The sequence below is a fragment of the Lepisosteus platostomus genome, chromosome 9 (genome assembly GCF_059453375.1).
Source record: "Lepisosteus platostomus isolate fLepPlt1 chromosome 9, fLepPlt1.hap1, whole genome shotgun sequence".
Classification (NCBI taxonomy): domain Eukaryota; kingdom Metazoa; phylum Chordata; class Actinopteri; order Semionotiformes; family Lepisosteidae; genus Lepisosteus; species Lepisosteus platostomus.
The window spans coordinates 42819251-42835469 of record NC_142619.1 but is presented as its reverse complement, the minus strand read 5'-3'; the positions used below and the strand labels follow the sequence as shown (position 1 = coordinate 42835469).

The window sequence follows — 16219 nt, the reverse complement described above, 5'->3', positions numbered from 1 at the left end:
GTAGAAATGCTTTTCTGCTGAATTCACATCTTGTTTTCATAGAAACAGATATTATTTCTTCTTTTTTTAAAACCCACTGAACGTGTAGATTATTGAAGTCCAGGACAGTGTTGTTCTTGAAGAGAGTGGGGTTAGTAAACCAGAAAACTGGTAATTTGAGGAAATTATAAATTGAGTATTGATTTTGTTATTCGTCGTTAGGAAAACCGTTGATTACCTGTAGTTTGTGGCGTTCCAGTTGTGGTAGTCACAGGAGTCGTTGGTGTTGGAGGTGAAAAAGTTGTGGGAGGTGACACTGTTGTTGTGGAAGCTGTTGTTGATTTTGGAGTAACAGTTGGTGTTGTTGTTTCTGTTATGATTGTAGTTGTTTGTAAAGAAATAACAAAGAAATGCATTTTAAATCATTCATTGGATAAAAAGCAAAAAATCGATCAAGACTCACCCAACAATAACGGTTGAAAACATGATTCACAACAAAAAGTAAGTTTTCTCCTTGCAGTAAAGACATAAAACCCCCGATGATGAAAAAAGCTTTTTTGAGGGAGATCAACCGTGAAGATAAAGTACTCTGCTAGAAATAATAACATACAGCAAAAGACCATAAACACTTTTGCCATGGAACGCGTCTTGTTTTCGCATTGTGTATTCAGCTTTCCTTTTGATTTACAATAGCACTAAATATTTAAGTGGTAATCTGTGCTATTTTCAATGATCACTTTCTCAAATCATTTCCGTTGGTGACACTCAACAAATAAAGAAATTACCAAAACAAACTTCCACTGCCGTATCAGCACTGATGGCCATGTTTTCTTTCAACAGTGTAATTTGTACTAAAATATTACATTGTTCATCTTCCTACTGTAGAAATGCTTTTCTGCTGAATTCACATCTTGTTTTCATAGAAACAGATATTATTTCTTCTTTTTTTTAAAACCCACTGAACGTGTAGATTATTGAAGTCCAGGACAGTGTTGTTCTTGAAGAGAGTGGGGTTAGTAAACCAGAATATTGGTAATTTGAGGAAATTATAAATTGAGTATTGATTTTGTCATTCGTCGTTAGGAAAACCATTGATTACCTGTAGTTTGTGGCGTTCCAGTTGTGGTAGTCACAGGAGTCGTTGGTGTTGGAGGTGAAAAAGTTGTGGGAGGTGACACTGTTGTTGTGGAAGCTGTTGTTGATTTTGGAGTAACAGTTGGTGTCGTTGTTTCTGTTATGATTGTAGTTGTTTGTAAAGAAATAACAAAGAAATGCATTTTAAATCATTCGTTGGATGAAAAGCAAAATATCGATCAAGACTCACCCAACAATAACGGTTGAAAACACGATTCACAACAAAAAGTAAGTTTTCTCCATGCAGTAAAGACGTAAAACCCCCGATGATGAAAAAATATTTTTTGGGGGAGATCAACCGTGAAGATAAAGTACTCTGCTAGAAATAATAACATACAGCAAAAGACCATACACACTTTTGCCATGGAACGCATCTTGTTTTTGCATTGTGTATTCAGCTTTCCTTTTGATTTACAATAGCACTAAATGTTTAAGTGGTAATCTGTGCTATTTTCAATGATCACTTTCTCAAAGCATTTCCGTTGGTGACACTCAACAAATAAAGAAATTTCCAAAACAAACTTCCACTGCTGTATCAGCACTGAAGGCCATGTTTTCTTTCAACAGTGTAATTTGTACTAAAATATTACATTGTTCATCTTCCTACTGTAGAAATGCTTTTCTGCTGAATTCACATCTTGTTTTCATAGAAACAGATATTATTTCTTCTTTTTTTAAAACCCACTGAACGTGTAGATTATTGAAGTCCAGGACAGTGTTGTTCTTGAAGAGAGTGGGGTTAGTAAACCAGAAAACTGGTAATTTGAGGAAATTATAAATTGAGTATTGATTTTGTTATTCGTCGTTAGGAAAACCGTTGATTACCTGTAGTTTGTGGCGTTCCAGTTGTGGTAGTCACAGGAGTCGTTGGTGTTGGAGGTGAAAAAGTTGTGGGAGGTGACACTGTTGTTGTGGAAGCTGTTGTTGATTTTGGAGTAACAGTTGGTGTTGTTGTTTCTGTTATGATTGTAGTTGTTTGTAAAGAAATAACAAAGAAATGCATTTTAAATCATTCATTGGATAAAAAGCAAAATATCGATCAAGACTCACCCAACAATAACGGTTGAAAACATGATTCACAACAAAAAGTAAGTTTTCTCCTTGCAGTAAAGACATAAAACCCCCGATGATGAAAAAAGCTTTTTTGAGGGAGATCAACCGTGAAGATAAAGTACTCTGCTAGAAATAATAACATACAGCAAAAGACCATAAACACTTTTGCCATGGAACGCGTCTTGTTTTCGCATTGTGTATTCAGCTTTCCTTTTGATTTACAATAGCACTAAATATTTAAGTGGTAATCTGTGCTATTTTCAATGATCACTTTCTCAAATCATTTCCGTTGGTGACACTCAACAAATAAAGAAATTACCAAAACAAACTTCCACTGCCGTATCAGCACTGATGGCCATGTTTTCTTTCAACAGTGTAATTTGTACTAAAATATTACATTGTTCATCTTCCTACTGTAGAAATGCTTTTCTGCTGAATTCACATCTTGTTTTCATAGAAACAGATATTATTTCTTCTTTTTTTTAAAACCCACTGAACGTGTAGATTATTGAAGTCCAGGACAGTGTTGTTCTTGAAGAGAGTGGGGTTAGTAAACCAGAATATTGGTAATTTGAGGAAATTATAAATTGAGTATTGATTTTGTCATTCGTCGTTAGGAAAACCATTGATTACCTGTAGTTTGTGGCGTTCCAGTTGTGGTAGTCACAGGAGTCGTTGGTGTTGGAGGTGAAAAAGTTGTGGGAGGTGACACTGTTGTTGTGGAAGCTGTTGTTGATTTTGGAGTAACAGTTGGTGTCGTTGTTTCTGTTATGATTGTAGTTGTTTGTAAAGAAATAACAAAGAAATGCATTTTAAATCATTCGTTGGATGAAAAGCAAAATATCGATCAAGACTCACCCAACAATAACGGTTGAAAACACGATTCACAACAAAAAGTAAGTTTTCTCCTTGCAGTAAAGACGTAAAATCCCCGATGATGAAAAAATATTTTTTGGGGGAGATCAACCGTGAAGATAAAGTACTCTGCTAGAAATAATAACATACAGCAAAAGACCATACACACTTTTGCCATGGAACGCATCTTGTTTTCGCATTGTGTATTCAGCTTTCCTTTTGATTTACAATAGCACTAAATGTTTAAGTGGTAATCTGTGCTATTTTCAATGATCACTTTCTCAAAGCATTTCCGTTGGTGACACTCAACAAATAAAGAAATTTCCAAAACAAACTTCCACTGCTGTATCAGCACTGAAGGCCATGTTTTCTTTCAACAGTGTAATTTGTACTAAAATATTACATTGTTCATCTTCCTACTGTAGAAATGCTTTTCTGCTGAATTCACATCTTGTTTTCATAGAAACAGATATTATTTCATCTTTTTTTAAAACCCACTGAACGTGTAGATTATTGAAGTCCAGGACAGTGTTGTTCTTGAAGAGAGTGGGGTTAGTAAACCAGAAAACTGGTAATTTGAGGAAATTATAAATTGAGTATTGATTTTGTTATTCGTCGTTAGGAAAACCGTTGATTACCTGTAGTTTGTGGCGTTCCAGTTGTGGTAGTCACAGGAGTCGTTGGTGTTGGAGGTGAAAAAGTTGTGGGAGGTGACACTGTTGTTGTGGAAGCTGTTGTTGATTTTGGAGTAACAGTTGGTGTTGTTGTTTCTGTTATGATTGTAGTTGTTTGTAAAGAAATAACAAAGAAATGCATTTTAAATCATTCATTGGATAAAAAGCAAAATATCGATCAAGACTCACCCAACAATAACGGTTGAAAACACGATTCACAACAAAAAGTAAGTTTTCTCCTTGCAGTAAAGACATAAAACCCCCGATGATGAAAAAAGCTTTTTTGAGGGAGATCAACCGTGAAGATAAAGTACTCTGCTAGAAATAATAACATACAGCAAAAGACCAAACACACTTTTGCCATGGAACGCGTCTTGTTTTCTCATTGTGTATTCAGCTTTCCTTTTGATTTACAATAGCACTAAATATTTAAGTGGTAATCTGTGCTATTTTCAATTATCACTTTCTCAAATCATTTCCGTTGATGACACTCAACAAATAAAGAAATTACCAAAACAAACTTCCACTGCCGTATCAGCACTGATGGCCATGTTTTCTTTCAACAGTGTAATTTGTACTAAAATATTACATTGTTCATCTTCCTACTGTAGAAATGCTTTTCTGCTGAATTCACATCTTGTTTTCATAGAAACAGATATTATTTCTTCTTTTTTTAAAACCCACTGAACGTGTAGATTATTGAAGTCCAGGACAGTGTTGTTCTTGAAGAGAGTGGGGTTAGTAAACCAGAATATTGGTAATTTGAGGAAATTATAAATTGAGTATTGATTTTGTCATTCGTCGTTAGGAAAACCATTGATTACCTGTAGTTTGTGGCGTTCCAGTTGTGGTAGTCACAGGAGTCGTTGGTGTTGGAGGTGAAAAAGTTGTGGGAGGTGACACTGTTGTTGTGGAAGCTGTTGTTGATTTTGGAGTAACAGTCGGTGTCGTTGTTTCTGTTATGATTGTAGTTGTTTGTAAAGAAATAACAAAGAAATGCATTTTAAATCATTCGTTGGATGAAAAGCAAAATATCGATCAAGACTCACCCAACAATAACGGTTGAAAACACGATTCACAACAAAAAGTAAGTTTTCTCCATGCAGTAAAGACGTAAAACCCCCGATGATGAAAAAATATTTTTTGGGGGAGATCAACCGTGAAGATAAAGTACTCTGCTAGAAATAATAACATACAGCAAAAGACCATACACACTTTTGCCATGGAACGTATCTTGTTTTTGCATTGTGTATTCAGCTTTCCTTTTGATTTACAATAGCACTAAATATTTAAGTGGTAATCTGTGCTATTTTCAATTATCACTTTCTCAAATCATTTCCGTTGGTGACACTCAACAAATAAAGAAATTACCAAAACAAACTTCCACTGCCGTATCAGCACTGATGGCCATGTTTTCTTTCAACAGTGTAATTTGTACTAAAATATTACATTGTTCATCTTCCTACTGTAGAAATGCTTTTCTGCTGAATTCACATCTTGTTTTCATAGAAACAGATATTATTTCTTCTTTTTTTTAAAACCCACTGAACGTGTAGATTATTGAAGTCCAGGACAGTGTTGTTTTGAAGAGAGTGGGGTTAGTAAACCAGAATATTGGTAATTTGATGAAATTATAAATTGAGTATTGATTTTGTCATTCGTCGTTAGGAAAACCATTGATTACCTGTAGTTTGTGGCGTTCCAGTTGTGGTAGTCACAGGAGTCGTTGGTGTTGGAGGTGAAAAAGTTGTGGGAGGTGACACTGTTGTTGTGGAAGCTGTTGTTGATTTTGGAGTAACAGTTGGTGTCGTTGTTTCTGTTATGATTGTAGTTGTTTGTAAAGAAATAACAAAGAAATGCATTTTAAATCATTCGTTGGATGAAAAGCAAAATATCGATCAAGACTCACCCAACAATAACGGTTGAAAACACGATTCACAACAAAAAGTAAGTTTTCTCCATGCAGTAAAGACTTAAAACCCCCGATGATGAAAAAATATTTTTTGGGGGAGATCAACCGTGAAGATAAAGTACTCTGCTAGAAATAATAACATACAGCAAAAGACCATACACACTTTTGCCATGGAACGCATCTTGTTTTCGCATTGTGTATTCAGCTTTCCTTTTGATTTACAATAGCACTAAATGTTTAAGTGGTAATCTGTGCTATTTTCAATGATCACTTTCTCAAAGCATTTCCGTTGGTGACACTCAACAAATAAAGAAATTTCCAAAACAAACTTCCACTGCTGTATCAGCACTGAAGGCCATGTTTTCTTTCAACAGTGTAATTTGTACTAAAATATTACATTGTTCATCTTCCTACTGTAGAAATGCTTTTCTGCTGAATTCACATCTTGTTTTCATAGAAACAGATATTATTTCTTCTTTTTTTAAAACCCACTGAACGTGTAGATTATTGAAGTCCAGGACAGTGTTGTTCTTGAAGAGAGTGGGGTTAGTAAACCAGAAAATTGGTAATTTGAGGAAATTATAAATTGAGTATTGATTTTGTTATTCGTCGTTAGGAAAACCGTTGATTACCTGTAGTTTGTGGCGTTCCAGTTGTGGTAGTCACAGGAGTCGTTGGTGTTGGAGGTGAAAAAGTTGTGGGAGGTGACACTGTTGTTGTGGAAGCTGTTGTTGATTTTGGAGTAACAGTCGGTGTCGTTGTTTCTGTTATGATTGTAGTTGTTTGTAAAGAAATAACAAAGAAATGCATTTTAAATCATTCGTTGGATGAAAAGCAAAATATCGATCAAGACTCACCCAACAATAACGGTTGAAAACACGATTCACAACAAAAAGTAAGTTTTCTCCATGCAGTAAAGACGTAAAACCCCCGATGATGAAAAAATATTTTTTGGGGGAGATCAACCGTGAAGATAAAGTACTCTGCTAGAAATAATAACATACAGCAAAAGACCATACACACTTTTGCCATGGAACGCATCTTGTTTTCGCATTGTGTATTCAGCTTTCCTTTTGATTTACAATAGCACTAAATGTTTAAGTGGTAATCTGTGCTATTTTCAATGATCACTTTCTCAAAGCATTTCCGTTGGTGACACTCAACAAATAAAGAAATTTCCAAAACAAACTTCCACTGCTGTATCAGCACTGAAGGCCATGTTTTCTTTCAACAGTGTAATTTGTACTAAAATATTACATTGTTCATCTTCCTACTGTAGAAATGCTTTTCTGCTGAATTCACATCTTGTTTTCATAGAAACAGATATTATTTCTTCTTTTTTTAAAACCCACTGAACGTGTAGATTATTGAAGTCCAGGACAGTGTTGTTCTTGAAGAGAGTGGGGTTAGTAAACCAGAAAATTGGTAATTTGAGGAAATTATAAATTGAGTATTGATTTTGTTATTCGTCGTTAGGAAAACCGTTGATTACCTGTAGTTTGTGGCGTTCCAGTTGTGGTAGTCACAGGAGTCGTTGGTGTTGGAGGTGAAAAAGTTGTGGGAGGTGACACTGTTGTTGTGGAAGCTGTTGTTGATTTTGGAGTAACAGTTGGTGTCGTTGTTTCTGTTATGATTGTAGTTGTTTGTAAAGAAATAACAAAGAAATGCATTTTAAATCATTCGTTGGATGAAAAGCAAAATATCGATCAAGACTCACCCAACAATAACGGTTGAAAACACGATTCACAACAAAAAGTAAGTTTTCTCCATGCAGTAAAGACGTAAAACCCCCGATGATGAAAAAATATTTTTTGGGGGAGATCAACCGTGAAGATAAAGTACTCTGCTAGAAATAATAACATACAGCAAAAGACCATACACACTTTTGCCATGGAACGCATGTTGTTTTCGCATTGTGTATTCAGCTTTCCTTTTGATTTACAATAGCACTAAATGTTTAAGTGGTAATCTGTGCTATTTTCAATGATCACTTTCTCAAAGCATTTCCGTTGGTGACACTCAACAAATAAAGAAATTTCCAAAACAAACTTCCACTGCTGTATCAGCACTGAAGGCCATGTTTTCTTTCAACAGTGTAATTTGTACTAAAATATTACATTGTTCATCTTCCTACTGTAGAAATGCTTTTCTGCTGAATTCACATCTTGTTTTCATAGAAACAGATATTATTTCTTCTTTTTTTAAAACCCACTGAACGTGTAGATTATTGAAGTCCAGGACAGTGTTGTTCTTGAAGAGAGTGGGGATAGTAAACCAGAAAATTGGTAATTTGAGGAAATTATAAATTGAGTATTGATTTTGTTATTCGTCGTTAGGAAAACCGTTGATTACCTGTAGTTTGTGGCGTTCCAGTTGTGGTAGTCACAGGAGTCGTTGGTGTTGGAGGTGAAAAAGTTGTGGGAGGTGACACTGTTGTTGTGGAAGCTGTTGTTGATTTTGGAGTAACAGTTGGTGTTGTTGTTTCTGTTATGATTGTAGTTGTTTGAAAAGAAATAACAGAGAAATGCATTTTAAATCATTCATTGGATAAAAAGCAAAATATCAATCAAGAATCACCCAACAATAACGGTTGAAAACATGATTCACAACAAAAAGTAAGTTTTCTCCTTGCAGTAAAGACATAAAACCCCCGATGATGAAAAAAGCTTTTTTGAGGGAGATCAACCATGAAGATAAAGTACTCCTCTAGAAATAATAACATACAGCAAAAGACCATAAACACTTTTGCCATGGGACGCGTCTTGTTTTCGCATTGTGTATTCAGCTTTCCTTTTGATTTACAATAGCACGAAATATTTAAGTGGTAATCTGTGCTATTTTCAATTATCACTTTCTCAAAGCATTTCCGTTGGTGACACTAAAAAAATAAAGAAATTACCAAAACAAACTTTCACTGCCGTATCAGCACTGAAGGCCATGTTTTCTTTCAACAGTGTAATTTGTACTAAAATATTACATTGTTCATCTTCCTACTGTAGAAATGCTTATCTGCTGAATTCAGATCTTGTTTTCATAGAAACAGATATTATTTCATCTTTTTTTTAAAACCCACTGAACGTGTAGATTATTGAAGTCTAGGACAGTGTTCTTCTTGAAGAGAGTGGGGATAGTAAACCAGAATATTGGTAATTTGAGGAAATTATAAATTGAGTATTGATTTTGTTATTCGTCGTTAGGAAAACCGTTGATTACCTGTAGTTTGTGGCGTTCCAGTTGTGGTAGTCACAGGAGTCGTTGTTGTTGGAGGTGAAAAAGTTGTGGGAGGTGACACTGTTGTTGATTTTGGAGTAACAGTTGGTGTTGTTGTTTCTGTTATGATTGTAGTTGTTTGTAAAGAAATAACAAAGAAATGCATTTTAAATCATTCATTGGATAAAAAGCAAAATATCAATCAAGACTCACCCAACAATAACGGTTGAAAACATGATTCACAACAAAAAGTAAGTTTTCTCCTTGCAGTAAAGACATAAAACCCCCTATGATGAAAAAAGCTTTTTTGAGGGAGATCAACCGTGAAGATAAAGTACTCTGCTAGAAATAATAACATACAGCAAAAGACCATAAACACTTTTGCCATGGAACGCGTCTTGTTTTCGCATTGTGTATTCAGCTTTCCTTTTGATTTACAATAGCACGAAATATTTAAGTGGTAATCTGTGCTATTTTCAATGATCACTTTCTCAAAGCATTTCCGTTGGTGACACTAAAAAAATAAAGAAATTACCAAAACAAACTTTCACTGCCATATCAGCACTGAAGGCCATGTTTTCTTTCAACAGTGTAATTTGTACTAAAATATTACATTGTTCATCTTCCTACTGTAGAAATGCTTTTCTGCTGAATTCACATCTTGTTTTCATAGAAACAGATATTATTTCTTCTTTTTTTTAAAACCCACTGAACGTGTAGATTATTGAAGTCCAGGACAGTGTTGTTCTTGAAGAGAGTGGGGTTAGTAAACCAGAATATTGGTAATTTGAGGAAATTATAAATTGAGTATTGATTTTGTCATTCGTCGTTAGGAAAACCGTTGATTACCTGTAGTTTGTGGCGTTCCAGTTGTGGTAGTCACAGGAGTCGTTGGTGTTGGAGGTGAAAAAGTTGTGGGAGGTGACACTGTTGTTGTGGAAGCTGTTGTTGATTTTGGAGTAACAGTTGGTGTCGTTGTTTCTGTTATGATTGTAGTTGTTTGTAAAGAAATAACAAAGAAATGCATTTTAAATCATTCGTTGGATGAAAAGCAAAATATCGATCAAGACTCACCCAACAATAACGGTTGAAAACACGATTCACAACAAAAAGTAAGTTTTCTCCATGCAGTAAAGACGTAAAACCCCCGATGATGAAAAAATATTTTTTGGGGGAGATCAACCGTGAAGATAAAGTACTCTGCTAGAAATAATAACATACAGCAAAAGACCATACACACTTTTGCCATGGAATGCATCTTGTTTTCGCATTGTGTATTCAGCTTTCCTTTTGATTTACAATAGCACTAAATGTTTAAGTGGTAATCTGTGCTATTTTCAATGATCACTTTCTCAAAGCATTTCCGTTGGTGACACTCAACAAATAAAGAAATTACCAAAATAAACTTCCACTGCCGTATCAGCACTGAAGGCCATGTTTTCTTTCAACAGGGTAATGTGGTACTTGAATATTACATTGTTCGTCTTCCTACTGTAAAAAATGCTTTTCTGCTGAATTCACATCTTGTTTTCATAGAAACAGATATTATTTCTTCTTTTCTTAAAACCCACTGAACGTGTAGATTATTGAAGTCCAGGACAGTGTTCTTCTTGAAGAGAGTGGGGTTAGTAAACCAGAATATTGGTAATTTGAGGAAATTATAAATTGAGTATTGATTTTGTTATTCGTCGTTAGGAAAACCGTTGATTACCTGTAGTTTGTGGCGTTCCAGTTGTGGTAGTCACAGGAGTCGATGGTGTTGGAGGTGAAAAAGTTGTGGGAGGTGACACTGTTGTTGTGGAAGCTGGTGTTGATTTTGGAGTAACAGTTGGTGTTGTTGTTTCTGTTATGATTGTAGTTGTTTGTAAAGAAATAACAAAGAAATGCATTTTAAATCATTCATTGGATAAAAAGCAAAATATCAATCAAGACTCACCCAACAATAACGGTTGAAAACATGATTCACAACAAAATGTAAGTTTTCTCCTTGCAGTAAAGACAAAAAACCCCCGATGATGAAAAAAGCTTTTTTGAGGGAGATCAACCGTGAAGATAAAGTCCTCTACTAGAAATAATAACATACAGCAAAAGACCATACACACTTTTGCCATGGAACGCATCTTGTTTTCGCATTGTGTATTCAGCTTTCCTTTTGATTTACAATAGCACTAAATATTTAAGTGGTAATCTGTGCTATTTTCAATGATCACTTTCTCAAAGCATTTCCGTTGGTGACACTCAACAAATAAAGAAATTTCCAAAACAAACTTCCACTGCTGTATCAGCACTGAAGGCCATGTTTTCTTTCAACAGTGTAATTTGTACTAAAATATTACATTGTTCATCTTCCTACTGTAGAAATGCTTTTCTGCTGAATTCACATCTTGTTTTCATAGAAACAGATATTATTTCTTCTTTTTTTAAAACCCACTGAACGTGTAGATTATTGAAGTCCAGGATAGTGTTGTTCTTGAAGAGAGTGGGGTTAGTAAACCAGAAAATTGGTAATTTGAGGAAATTACAAATTGAGTATTGATTTTGTTATTCGTCGTTAGGAAAACCGTTGATTACCTGTAGTTTGTGGCGTTCCAGTTGTGGTAGTCACAGGAGTCGTTGGTGTTGGAGGTGAAAAAGTTGTGGGAGGTGACACTGTTGTTGTGGAAGCTGTTGTTGATTTTGGAGTAACAGTTGGTGTCGTTGTTTCTGTTATGATTGTCGTTGTTTGTAAAGAAATAACAAAGAAATGCATTTTAAATCATTCATTGGATAAAAAGCAAAATATCAATCAAGATTCACCCAACAATAACGGTTGAAAACACGATTCACAACAAAAAGTAAGTTTTCTCCTTGCAGTAAAGACATAAAACCCTGATGATGAAAAAATCTTTTTTGAGGGAGATCAACCGTGAAGATAAAGTACTCTGCTAGAAATAATAACATACAGCAAAAGACCTTACACACTTTTGCCTTGGAACGCATCTTGTTTTCGCATTGTGTATTCAGCTTTCCTTTTGATTTACAATAGCACTAAATATTTAAGTGGTAATCTGTGCTATTTTCAATGATCACTTTCTCAAAGCACTTCCGTTGGTGACACTCAACAAATAAAGAAATTACCAAAATAAACTTCCACTGCCGTATCAGCACTGAAGGCCATGTTTTTTTTCAACAGGGTAATTTGTACTTGAATATTACATTGTTCGTCTTCCTACTGTAAAAAATGCTTTTCTGCTGAATTCACATCTTGTTTTCATAGAAACAAATATTATTTCTTCTTTTTTTAAAACCCACTGAACATGTAGATTATTGAAGTCCAGGACAGTGTTGTTCTTGGAGAGAGTGGGGTTAGTAAACCAGAATATTGGTAATTTGAGGAAATTATAAATTGAGTATTAATTTTGTTATTCGTCGTTAGGAAAACCGTTGATTACCTGTAGTTTGTGGCGTTCCAGTTGTGGTAGTCACAGGAGTCGATGGTGTTGGAGGTGTGGAAGTTGTGGGAGGTGACACTGTTGTTGTGGAAGCTGTTGTTGATTTTGGAGTAACAGTTGGTGTCGTTGTTTCTGTTATGATTGTAGTTGTTTGTAAAGAAATAACAAAGAAATGCATTTTAAATCATTCATTGGATGAAAAGCAAAATATCGATCAAGACTCACCCAACAATAACGGTTGAAAACACGATTCACAACAAAAAGTAAGTTTTCTCCTTGCAGTAAAGACGTAAAACCCCCGATGATGAAAAAATATTTTTGGGGGGAGATCAACCGTGAAGATAAAGTACTCTGCTAGAAATAATAACATACAGCAAAAGACCATACACATTTTTGCCTTGGAACGCATCTTGTTTTCTCATTGTGTATTCAGCATTCCTTTTGATTTACAATAGCACTAAATATTTAAGTGGTAATCTGTGCTATTTTCAATGATCACTTTCTCAAAGCATTTCCGTTGGTGACACTCAACAAATAAAGAAATTACCAAAACAAACTTCCACTGCTGTATCAGCACTGAAGGCCATGTTTTCTTTCAACAGTGTAATTTGTACTAAAATATTACATTGTTCAACTTCCTACTGTAGAAATGCTTTTCTGCTGAATTCACATCTTGTTTTCATAGAAACAGATATTATTTCTTCTTTTTTTAAAACCCACTGAACGTGTAGATTATTGAAGTCCAGGACAGTGTTGTTCTTGAAGAGAGTGGGGTTAGTAAACCAGAATATTGGTAATTTGAGGAAATTACAAATTGAGTATTGATTTTGTTATTCATCGTTAGGAAAACCGTTGATTACCTGTAGTTTGTGGCGTACCAGTTGTGGTAGTCACAGGAGTCGTTGGTGTTGGAGGTGAAAAAGTTGTGGGAGGTGACACTGTTGTTGTGGAAGCTGTTGTTGATTTTGGAGTAACAGTTGGTGTCGTTGTTTCTGTTATGATTGTAGTTGTTTGTAAAGAAATAACAAAGAAATGCATTTTAAATCATTCGTTGGATGAAAAGCAAAATATCGATCAAGACTCACCCAACAATAATGGTTGAAAACACGTTTCACAACAAAAATAAGTTTTCTACTTGCAGTAAAGACATAAAACCCCCGATGTTGAAAAAATACTTTTTGGGGGAGATCAACCGTGAAGATAAAGTACTCTGCTAGAAATACTTACATACAGCAAAAGACCATACACACTTTTGCCTTGGAACACATCTTGTTTTCTCATTGTGTATTCAGCTTTCCTTTTGATTTACAATAGCACTAAATATTTAAGTGGTAATCTGTGCTATTTTCAATGATCACTTTCTCAAAGCATTTCCGTTGGTGACACTCAACAAATAAAGAAATTACCAAAACAAACTTCCACTGCTGTATCAGCACTGAAGGCCATGTTTTCTTTCAACAGTGTAATTTGTACTAAAATATTACATTGTTCATCTTCCTACTGTAGAAATACTTTTCTGCTGAATTCACATCTTGTTTTCATAGAAACAGATATTATTTCTTCTTTTTTTAAAACCCACTGAACGTGTAGATTATTGAAGTCCAGGACAGTGTTGTTCTTGAAGAGAGTGGGGTTAGTAAACCAGAATATTGGTAATTTGAGGAAATTATAAATTGAGTATTGATTTTGTTATTCATCGTTAGGAAAACCGTTGATTACCTGTAGTTTGTGGGGTACCAGTTGTGGTAGTCACAGGAGTCGTTGGTGTTGGAGGTGAAAAAGTTGTGGGAGGTGACACTGTTGTTGTGGAAGCTGTTGTTGATTTTGGAGTAACAGTTGGTGTTGTTGTTTCTGTTATGATTGTAGTTGTTTGTAAAGAAATAACAAAGAAATGCATTTTAAATCATTCATTGGATAAAAAGCAAAATATCAATCAAGATTCACCCAACAATAACGGTTGAAAACACGATTCACAACAAAAAGTAAGTTTTCTCCTTGCAGTAAAGACATAAAACCCCGATGATGAAAAAATCTTTTTTGAGGGAGATCAACCGTGAAGATAAAGTACTCTGCTAGAAATAATAACATACAGCAAAAGACCTTACACACTTTTGCCTTGGAACGCATCTTGTTTTCGCATTGTGTATTCAGCTTTCCTTTTGATTTACAATAGCACTAAGTATTTAAGTGGTAATCTGTGCTATTTTCAATGATCACTTTCTCAAAGCATTTCCGTTGGTGACACTCAACAAATAAAGAAATTACCAAAACAAACTTCCACTGCTGTATCAGCACTGAAGGCCATGTTTTCTTTCAACAGGGTAATTTGTACTAAAATATTACATTGTTCATCTTCCTACTGTAGAAATGCTTTTCTGCTGAATTCACATCTTGTTTTCATAGAAACAGATATTATTTCTTCTTTTTTTAAAACCCACTGAACGTGTAGATTATTGAAGTCCAGGACAGTGTTGTTCATGAAGAGAGTGGGGTTAGTAAACCAGAATATTGGTAATTTGAGGAAATTATAAATTGAGTATTAATTTTGTTATTCATCGTTAGGAAAACCGTTGATTACCTGTAGTTTGTGGCGTACCAGTTGTGGTAGTAACAGGAGTCGTTGGTGTTGGAGGTGAAAAAGTTGTGGGAGGTGACACTGTTGTTGTGGAAGCTGTTGTTGATTTTGGAGTAACAGTTGGTGTCGTTGTTTCTGTTATGATTGTAGTTTTTTGTAAAGAAATAACAAAGAAATGCATTTTAAATCATTCGTTGGATGAAAAGCAAAATATCGATCAAGACTCACCCAACAATAATGGTTGAAAACATGTTTCACAACAAAAATAAGTTTTCTACTTGCAGTAAAGACATAAAACCCCCGATGTTGAAAAAATACTTTTTGGGGGAGATCAACCGTGAAGATAAAGTACTCTGCTAGAAATACTTACATACAGCAAAAGTCCATACACACTTTTGCCTTGGAACACATCTTGTTTTCTCATTGTGTATTCAGCTTTCCTTTTGATTTACAATAGCACTAAATATTTAAGTGGTAATCTGTGCTATTTTCAATGATCACTTTCTCAAAGCATTTCCGTTGGTGACACTCAACAAATAAAGAAATTACCAAAACAAACTTCCACTGCCGTATCAGCACTGAAGGCCATGTTTTCTTTCAACAGTGTAATTTGAACTAAAATATTACATTGTTCATCTTCCTACTGTAGAAATACTTTTCTGCTGATTTCACATCTTGTTTTCATAGAAACAGATATTATTTCTTCTTTTTTTAAAACCCACTGAACATGTAGATTATTGAAGTCCGGGACAGTGTTGTTCTTGAAGAGAGTGGGGTTAGTAAACCAGAATATTGGTAATTTGAGGAAATTATAAATTGAGTATTGATTTTGTCATTCGTCGTTAGGAAAACCGTTGATTACCTGTAGTTTGTGGCGTTCCAGTTGTGGTAGTCACAGGAGTCGTTGGTGTTGGAGGTGAAAAAGTTGTGGGAGGTGACACTGTTGTTGTGGAAGCTGTTGTTGATTTTGGAGTAACAGTTGGTGTCGTTGTTTCTGTTATGATTGTAGTTGTTTGTAAAGAAATAACAAAGAAATGCATTTTAAATCATTCATTGGATGACAAGCAAAATATCGATCAAGACTCACCCAACAATAACGGTTGAAAACACGATTCACAACAAAAAGTAAGTTTTCTCCTTGCAGTAAAGACGTAAAACCCCCGATGATGAAAAAATATTTTTGGGGGGAGATCAACCGTGAAGATAAAGTACTCTGCTAGAAATAATAACATACAGCAAAAGACCATACACATTTTTGCCTTGGAACGCATCTTGTTTTCTCATTGTGTATTCAGCATTCCTTTTGATTTACAATAGCACTAAATATTTAAGTGGTAATCTGTGCTATTTTCAATGATCACTTTCTCAAAGCATTTCCGTTGGTGACACTCAACAA

At 34.9% G+C, this 16219-nt stretch overlaps 1 protein-coding gene and 1 long non-coding RNA gene across 2 annotated transcripts in view; both read right to left on the bottom strand.

The window, feature by feature from the left end:
• Positions 1-10658, bottom strand: part of LOC148655024 (uncharacterized) — a 43632-nt gene extending 32974 nt beyond the window's left edge. The window contains exon 1 of the long non-coding RNA XR_015941410.1: positions 10529-10658. This is a non-coding gene — a long non-coding RNA (uncharacterized LOC148655024). The remainder of the gene's footprint in view (positions 1-10528) is intronic.
• A 726-nt stretch (positions 10659-11384) lies between these two features.
• LOC148655023 (mucin-19-like) overlaps positions 11385-16219 on the bottom strand; it is a 91274-nt gene continuing 86439 nt past the window's right edge. The window contains exons 58-63 of the mRNA XM_088646610.1: positions 15686-15778; positions 14827-14919; positions 13968-14060; positions 13109-13201; positions 12249-12341; positions 11385-11481 (exon numbers count right to left, since the gene is read on the bottom strand). Coding sequence (XP_088502736.1) covers positions 11385-11481; positions 12249-12341; positions 13109-13201; positions 13968-14060; positions 14827-14919; positions 15686-15778 — 562 coding nt within the window. The remainder of the gene's footprint in view (positions 11482-12248; positions 12342-13108; positions 13202-13967; positions 14061-14826; positions 14920-15685; positions 15779-16219) is intronic.